Source organism: Nerophis lumbriciformis, linkage group LG14, assembly GCF_033978685.3.
Source record: "Nerophis lumbriciformis linkage group LG14, RoL_Nlum_v2.1, whole genome shotgun sequence".
In the NCBI taxonomy this organism is placed as follows: domain Eukaryota; kingdom Metazoa; phylum Chordata; class Actinopteri; order Syngnathiformes; family Syngnathidae; genus Nerophis; species Nerophis lumbriciformis.
Window position 1 is genome coordinate 10,665,025 of NC_084561.2, and position 8,799 is coordinate 10,673,823.

An 8,799-nucleotide genomic window follows, 5' to 3' on the forward strand; every position below is an offset into this window, starting at 1 on the left:
CATTTAGAGTTCGGAAATCGGTTAAAAAAATATATGGTCTTTTTTCTGCAACATCAAGGTATATATTGACGCTTACATAGGTCTGGTGATAATGTTCCCCTTTAAAGAAATCAGAACGCTCTAAATTAGCGATATGAGTGTGTCTAAAGTACAGATGAATGCTAGTTATAAGTTTAATGATATGCTCTCTTCCTTTTGAACAAATGGTTGAAATGAAATGTGACTGTTCCTCATGCATGAAAGAGTAAATGTGTTGGTTTCTTTCAGGAACGTTGCCATGCAACTGTCATGGAAGCCTGCCTGGAAAGACGGCCGTGCAGCTGGGACCGTTATGGTAAAGCCATAGAATTGTAGTCACTTGATTGCTGTTCGTCTTTAAAATGATTGTGAATGACTGGTAAAGCATGTTTGGGACTGTTGGGAATGCGGACTCATTGTTGTCCTTCAGGGAAGCGCTTCAAAATAATTTTCAGGAGTGGAAAATGTCATGTCAGAATCAGCACCTCCAAGTCCGAGTCCATGGTTCTTGCCCGGAAAAGGGTGGAGTGCCATCTCCGGGTTGGGGAGGAGATCTTGCCCCAAGTGGAGGAGTTCAAGTACCTCGGAGTCTTGTTCACGAGTGAGGGAAGAGTGGATCGTGAGATCGACAGGCGGATCGGTGGGGCGTCTTCAGTAATGCGGACGCTGTATCGATCCGTTGTGGTGAAGAAGGAGCTGAGCCGGAAGGCAAAGCTCTCAATTTACCGGTCGATCTACGTTCCCATCCTCACCTATGGTCATGAGCTTTGGGTTATGACCGAAAGGACAAGATCACGGGTACAAGCGGCCGAAATGAGTTTCCTCCGCCGGATGGCGGGGCTCTCCCTTAGAGATAGGGTGAGAAGCTCTGTCATCCGGGGGGAGCTCAAAGTAAAGCCGCTGCTCCTCCACATGGAGAGGAGCCAGATGAGGTGGTTCGGGCATCTGGTCAGGATGCCACCCGAACGCCTCCCTAGGGAGGTGTTTAGGGCACGTCCGACCGGTAGGAGGCCGCGGGGAAGACCCAGGACACGTTGGGAAGACTATGTCTCCCGGCTGGCCTGGGAACGCCTTGGGGTCCCACAGGAAGAGCTGGACGAAGTGGCTGGGGAGAGGGAAGTCTGGGCTTCCCTGCTTAGGCTGCTGCCCCCGCGACCCGACCTCGGATAAGCGGAAGAAGATGGATGGATGGATGGATGGAAAATGTCATTTTTCAGCGAGATGTATTTGATATACAGTATACACTGCAAAAAGTCAGTGTTCAAAAACAAGGAAAAAAATGAGGGGCATTTTTCTTAAACTAAGCAAAATTATCTGCCAATAGAACAAGAAAATTTGGCTTGTCAAGACTTTCCAAAACAAGTCAAATTAGCTAACCTCAATGAACCCAAAAATACCTTAAAATAAGTATTTTCTCGCTAATAACAAGTGCACTTTTCTTGGTAGGAAAAACAAATATGAGACCTTTTTTCTCAATATGTTGAAAAATATTGTTAAATGAAGTAAATGCTAGTGCCATTATCTTGACATAATGATATGCGCTCTGCATTACATTTCTTGCATTTTCCCATCGATAACATGATATCATCGCGCCAAGTGTGTGCTCTTTCAGTCAATTATGTGTACATTATATATATATATATATGTGTATATATATATATATATATATATACAGCCCTGCCCCCGACCAAATTGTTTTTTTATTGTAATTTTGAAGAATTTATCTGAATGTGCATGAACTATTTCTGTTCAAAATTGTTTGAAATGTCACATGTTAAATGTTTAAATATTAACTGTCAGTTTGCCGTACTGTGCCAACTGTACTACTATATGAGTATGTCTGTTCAGTGCCGGCCCAAGCCTCCATGGGGCCCTAAGCAAAATTTGATTTTGGGGCCCTCTATTTCTGCCAATAATATATAAATAATATATAAACTCATTGCGGCTCTGGCAGTGTTGTTTACATTATCCTATTGTCAGCCTGGCATGTCCTTACAAATGACATGTCATTTATAAAGATATGGGGGTGGCCCAGTTAAGAACATAAATAATACCAATGAATGAACGAATGATGTCCAGAGTGCCACATATGGTTACTAATCTTAAAATGTAGAAAACATTCAGCTACAAGAGTGGCCTGGGGTTGAACAGTCCAAGTGATAAAGCTTTGTATTTACAGTAAAAGTGTCATCTTGTCTCATCAGTCTTGTACATATTAGTCTTTAATTACTAGTTTATATTTTTAGTTAATTGTTCATATTTAATGTTTACTTTGTACAAAGAGAGCGCAGTCTACTGAAGTTAAATTCCATGTGTGTTAAACATAACTGGACAATAAAGCTGATTCTGATTCACTTTATTATTTTTGGTAACAAAAACCTGAAACAGCAATGTGCAAAAATGTTGACCTAAAATTGTGTTTTTGTACAATAATATATCTTTGATCATTTAGAAATCATCAGTCAGACTCGTACATGCAAAAAATAAAAAATAATAATTTTTTGTTAATTGCTTTTGGGGGCCCCCTGGTGGCCGCGGGGCCCTAAGCAAGCGCTTAGTACGCTTATGCCTTGGGCCGGCTCTGTGTCTGTTCTATTGTTTAATTGAAAATAAAACAGCAAAGTCCATTTGGCTGTCATCTGTTTTAATTATGAGACACAATTGTGTCAAAATCATGATTTTTTATTTCATGCTTGAAGTAAGGAATGATTACTTTAAAAAAGTAGTTTTATACTTGTGAGTGTTGATGACACAGCTTTGCAACAGTTGATATTCTAGTTTCAAGCATGTTTTACTCAATATAGGTCATCAAATCTCAGCAACAAGCTGTAATATCTTACTGAGATCATTTAGGACCAAAACCCTTAAAACAAGTAAAACACTCTAACATAAAATCTGCTTAGTGAGAAGAATTATCTTATCAGACAGAAAATAAGCAAATATCACCCTTATTTGAGATATTTAATCTTACTTAGATTTCAGTTTTTGCAGTGTAGTAACAGTACATTGAAGTAGAGTACCGTATTTGTCGGACTATAAGTCACAGTTTTTTTTATAGTTTGGCCGGGGGTGCGACTTATACTCATGAGTGACTTATGCATACTTGGCAACCCTCCCGGATTTTCCGGGAGACTCCCGAAATTCAACGCCTCTCCCGAAAACCTCCCGGGACAAATTTTCTCCCGAAATTCAGGCGGAGCTGGAGGCCACGCAAACCTCCAGCTCCATGCAGACCTGAGTGACGTGTTGACAGCCTGTTTTCACTTCCGCTTTCCCACAATATAAACAGCGTGCCTGCCCAATCACATTATAACTGTAGAATGATCGAGGGCGAGTTCTTGGTTTCTTATGTGGGTTTATTGTTAGGCAGTTTCATTAACGTCCTCCCAGTGTGGCAACAACACACAACAGCAGCAGTCACGTTTTCGTCTACCGTAAAGCAGTTCGTCTGCCGTAAACAGCAATGTTGTGACACTCACAGGACAATACTGCCATCTAGTGTACATGCATATGTGACAATAACATCTATGGCTTTTAGAGAGTGCAGTGCACAACTGCGCACACAACAAGGAGACGAAGCAGAATGCATCATCAGAGAGGGTGTTCAGCATGGTTAGAAAAATAGTGACAGAGAATAGAACAAGGATGGACAATTCAACCCTTAACTCAACAATGAGTAGATGAGTGTTATGTGTGTGTATATGTGTAAATAAATGAACACTGAAATTCAAGTATTTCTCTTATTTATATATATATATATATATATATATATATAAAAATAAAAATATATATAGCTAGAATTCACTGAAAGTCAAGTATTTCTTATATATACTTGGTGAATTCTAGCTGTAAATATACTCCTTCCCTCTTAACCATGCCCCCCCAACCACCAAACACACACACCTCCCGAAATCGGAGGTGTCAAGGTTGGCAAGTATGGACTTATGTGTGAAATTATTAACACATTACCGTAAAATATCCAATAATATTATTTAGCTCATTCACGTAAGAGACTAGACGTATAAGATTTCATGGGATTTAGCGATTAGGAGTGACAGATTGTTTGGTAAACGTATAGCATGTTCTATATGTTATAGTTATTTGAATGACTCTTACCATAATATGTTACGTTAACATACCAGGCACGTTCTCAGTTGGAGTCATATAACGTACACTTATTCCGCCTGTTGTTCACTATTCTTTATTTATTTTAAATTGCCTTTCAAATGTCTATTCTTAGTGTTGGCTTTTATCAAATACATTTCCCCAAAAAATGCGACTTATACTCCAGTGCGACTTATATGTTTTTTTCCTTTTTTATTATGCATTTTCGGCCGGTGCGACTTATACTCCGGAGCGACTTATAGTCCGAAAAATACGGTACATGTATTGTTGTGTCTAAAGCTGATTCCTCTTGAAATGCAAAGGTCTCTGTATCACAGATAATCGCAGTGAGTGACTTTCTCCCGTGTCCGGTGTATGTGCTCGTGTGCAGGTCCGGCGCTTTGTTCAACACGGGCTTTCTGAGGAAGATGCTGTTGGCGGCCACGCAGCACAGTATGGACAACATCCAGACGCTCGTCAAAACTCTGATTTGTGAGTCCGAGTGCACCACCCTGAAGCCAGTGATCCACGGAGCGCCTGCGCTCGTCAACCAGGGTAAAGAAAAAAAAACATCCTCTCACCAACAAACGGTACTCACCCATTGACTCCCGATTCACCTGTGTGGGTGTAACCTGGCAGTAGAGTGTGGCGTCATCATTAGGACCTCACAGAGTGAGGAGGAGGCGTGTCCTGCTGACTCGTCCGGTCAGTCGCTTTCACCGTTTGACCAACCAACCGCTTAACGCACCTTCGACTTCATTGCGGTCTGTTGTTTCTGGGCTGCAGGAAAAAGGAAAGCGGGCGAGGAGTTAAGCAACGCTGTAAAGAAGCTCAAGTCTGACGTGTCCCTGGAACATCCGCCATTTTACTACAGCATCCATCGCCACAGCATGCGTGGCATGAACATGCCGAAGTGAGTTTTGTTTTGTCTTCCTACAAAATTGTGAAGCACAGGCATGGGAACTACAGCCCGTGAAACTTTCCAATGGATTTTATTCAAACTTGAGTGCATGGATTTGAACAATTTCCTGCAATCTGCTGCCGGCTCATGTGAATACACAAAGTAGGTACCAGAAAGGCTGGTGTCCTGAAAAAATGTGCTGCTTCATTAAAAAAAAAAAGCATCTGGTTGCGTAATCCGGTAGTTAGCAACATAGGTAGGACAGATTTTGATGACATTTTCAGAAAATCTCCAAAATAGGTCCTGGAACAAGTGCTTATGTAGTTTATTATTTATATATAAGCCTTTCATAATATTTATTGTTGACATTCATCCTGTTACCATACAGTATAGACCAGGGGTGTCCAAAAATTTTGACTGGGGGGCCGCATTGGGCTTAAAAAATTTGGCCGGAGGCTGAAAGCCAACTGCATGCAAAGTAACTATCAGGGGCGCCGAAAAGGGGGGGTAAAGGAGACGGATTCTAGGGGCCCATGATGGAGGGGGGCCCAGAGAGGCCCCTAATGATGATGAAATTATAATACAGAAAAAATAATGACACTGTGTTGGGGGCCCTGTAAAGATTCTTTTCATGGGGCCCAAAATCCCTAGCGGCGCCCCTGGTAACTATATACAGGTATGTATGTATGTGTGTATATATATATATATATATATATATATATATATATATATATATATATATATATATATATATATATATATACTGTATACACACAAACATATATATATATATATATGTATGTATATATATATATATATATATATATATATATATATATATATATATATATATATATATATATATATATATATACACATATATATATATATATATATATACACATATATATATATATATATTTATATATATATATATATATATATATATATATACATTTTGGCAAGATGGCGGCGCCCTGATGGCAGCGGCTTGCAGACGCTCTTGGAAGTGTAGAGCGATTTGGCAAAAATATCCGTCAATTCTGTCTATTTCATGGCTGGCTCACAGCGTGGACACTTCGTGATCAGATACGACCGACAGACGATTCTGGATGTGGATAGATCGGGCCGTTATAGGCTGAAAGATGCGGGTACTTTCGACCTCCTCGCTAGCATGGGGATTCTTCGCTGGCTACATCCAGCGGCCTCCAAAGCAGCGGAGTTAAGTACCAGCGTGGACCGTCAACGGAAGACACGTAAGCGGTGTGAGCGGAAGCAGAAGCGGGGATGCCGAGCGGGGCTAACAACAAAGCGAAAGGCTAATCCTCAAAGAAGCGCTAGTCCGGGTGAGAAGTTAGTTAAAATAGAACTAGCCAGCGCCAGGCTGGATAATACCTGCACACATAGCAACTATTTTAGAACAATACACAACTCAAAAAATGTTTTTTCTGTGTCAGAAGTAGACATGCACTCTACTGAGGTGGCAAGTTATGATGCGTTCGGTTTATCACAACTTCAAGCAAACAATCGGAAAATTCCCGTCATATCAATTCCTAGATATGGTCGTAATTATTTAAATTGCACTACACATAATAAACACAACATTATTAATATTGCTACTACGGATAATTTCAACAAAAACTCCTCAAAACAGCCCACTACCTATAATATGGGCTTCTTAAACATAAGATCATTATCTTCCAAAACGTTATTAGTTAATGAGGTCATTAGAGACAATAATCTTGACGTTATTGGTCTCGCCGAGACCTGGCTCAAACCAGACGATTTCTTTGCGCTGGGTGAGGCGTCTCCTCCTGGCTATGCGGGAGCGCATATTGCCCGTCCCATTAAAAGGGGTGGGGGAGTTGCACTCATCCACAATAAAAACTTTAATCTTACCCCGAACCTAAATAATAAATATAACTCGTTTGAGGTGCTTACTATGAGGTTTGTCACACCGCTGCCTCTCCACCTGGCTGTTATCTACCGCCCCCCAGGACCCAATTCGGACTTCATCAGTGAATTTTCAGAGTTCGTTGCTGATTTAGTGACGCACGCCGACAATATAATCATAATGGGGGACTTTAATATCCATATGAATACCCCATCGGACCCTCAGTGCATGGCGCTCCAGACTATAATTGATAGCTGTGGTCTTACACAAATAATAAATGAACCTACGCATCGCAACGGAAATACGATAGATCTAGTGCTGGTCAGGGGTGTCACCACCTCCAAAGTTACGATACTCCCGTATACTAAAGTAATGTCCGATCATTACCTTATAAAATTCGAAGTTCTGACTCATTGTCAACAAACTAATAATAATAACTACTATAGCAGCCGCAACATTAATGCTGCCACAACGATGACTCTTGCTGGCCTACTGCCTTCGGTAATGGCACCATTCCCAAACTATGTCGGCTCTATTGATAACCTCACTAACAACTTTAACGACGCCCTGCGCGACACCATTGATAGTATAGCACCGCTAAAGCTTAAAAGAGCCCCTAAAAGGCGCACCCCATGGTTTACAGAAGAAACTAGAGCCCATAAATTATCATGCAGAAAGCTGGAACGCAAATGGCGCGCTACTAAACTTGAGGTTTTCCATCAAGCATGGAGTGATAGTTTAACAACTTATAAACACATGCTTACCCTAGCTAAAGCTAAATATTACTCAAATCTCATCCACCTCAACAAAAATGATCCGAAATTTTTGTTTAGTACAGTAGCATCGCTAACCCAACAAGGGACTCCTCCCAGTAGCTCCACCCACTCAGCAGATGATTTTATGAATTTCTTTAATAAGAAAATTGAACTCATTAGAAAGGAGATTAAAGACAATGCATCGCAGCTACAACTGGGTTCTATTAACACAGATACGACTGTATCTACGAAGGATACCGCCCTCCAAAATAGTTTCTCTCTCTTTGATGAAATAACATTAGAGGAATTGTTAAGATGTGTCAATGGGACAAAACAAACAACATGTTTACTTGACCCATTTCCTGGGAAACTTATTAAGGAGCTTTTTGTATTATTAGGTCCATCAGTGCTAAATATTATAAACTTATCACTCTCCTCTGGCACTGTTCCACTAGCATTCAAAAAAGCGGTTATTCATCCTTTGCTCAAAAGACCTAACCTCGATCCTGACCTCATGGTAAACTACCGGCCGGTGTCCCACCTTCCGTTTATCTCGAAAATCCTCGAAAAAATTGTCGCACAGCAGCTAAATGAACACTTGGTGTCTAACAATCTCTGTGAACCTTTTCAATCCGGTTTCAGGGCAAATCACTCTACGGAGACAGCCCTCGCAAAAATGACTAATGATCTACTGCTAACGATGGATTCTGATGCGTCATCTATGTTGCTGCTTCTTGATCTTAGCGCTGCTTTCGATACCGTCGATCATAATATTTTATTAGAGCGTATCAAAACACGTATTGGTATGTCAGACTTAGCCTTGTCGTGGTTTAACTCCTATCTTACTGACAGGATGCAATGCGTCTCCCATAACAATGTGACCTCGGACTATGTTAAGGTAACGTGCGGAGTCCCCCAAGGTTCGGTTCTTGGCCCTGCACTCTTTAGTATTTACATGCTGCCGCTAGGCGACATCATACGCAAATACGGTGTTAGCTTTCATTGTTATGCTGATGACAGCCAACTCTACATGCCCCTAAAGCTGACCAACACGCCGGATTGTAGTCAGCTGGAGGCGTGTCTTAATGAAATTAAACATTGGATGTCTGCTAACTTCTTGCAACTCA

General features: G+C 41.0%; 1 protein-coding gene across 3 annotated transcripts in view; it reads left to right on the top strand.

Moving 5' to 3' along the window:
• Nucleotides 1-8,799, top strand: part of trmt1l (tRNA methyltransferase 1-like) — a 37,469-nt gene that overhangs the window by 22,354 nt on the left and 6,316 nt on the right. For all 3 annotated transcript variants that reach the window (XM_061976074.2, XM_061976075.2, XM_061976076.2), the window contains exons 12-15: nucleotides 268-334; nucleotides 4,514-4,677; nucleotides 4,762-4,827; nucleotides 4,909-5,035. In XM_061976074.2, coding sequence (XP_061832058.1) covers nucleotides 268-334; nucleotides 4,514-4,677; nucleotides 4,762-4,827; nucleotides 4,909-5,035 — 424 coding nt within the window. The remainder of the gene's footprint in view (nucleotides 1-267; nucleotides 335-4,513; nucleotides 4,678-4,761; nucleotides 4,828-4,908; nucleotides 5,036-8,799) is intronic.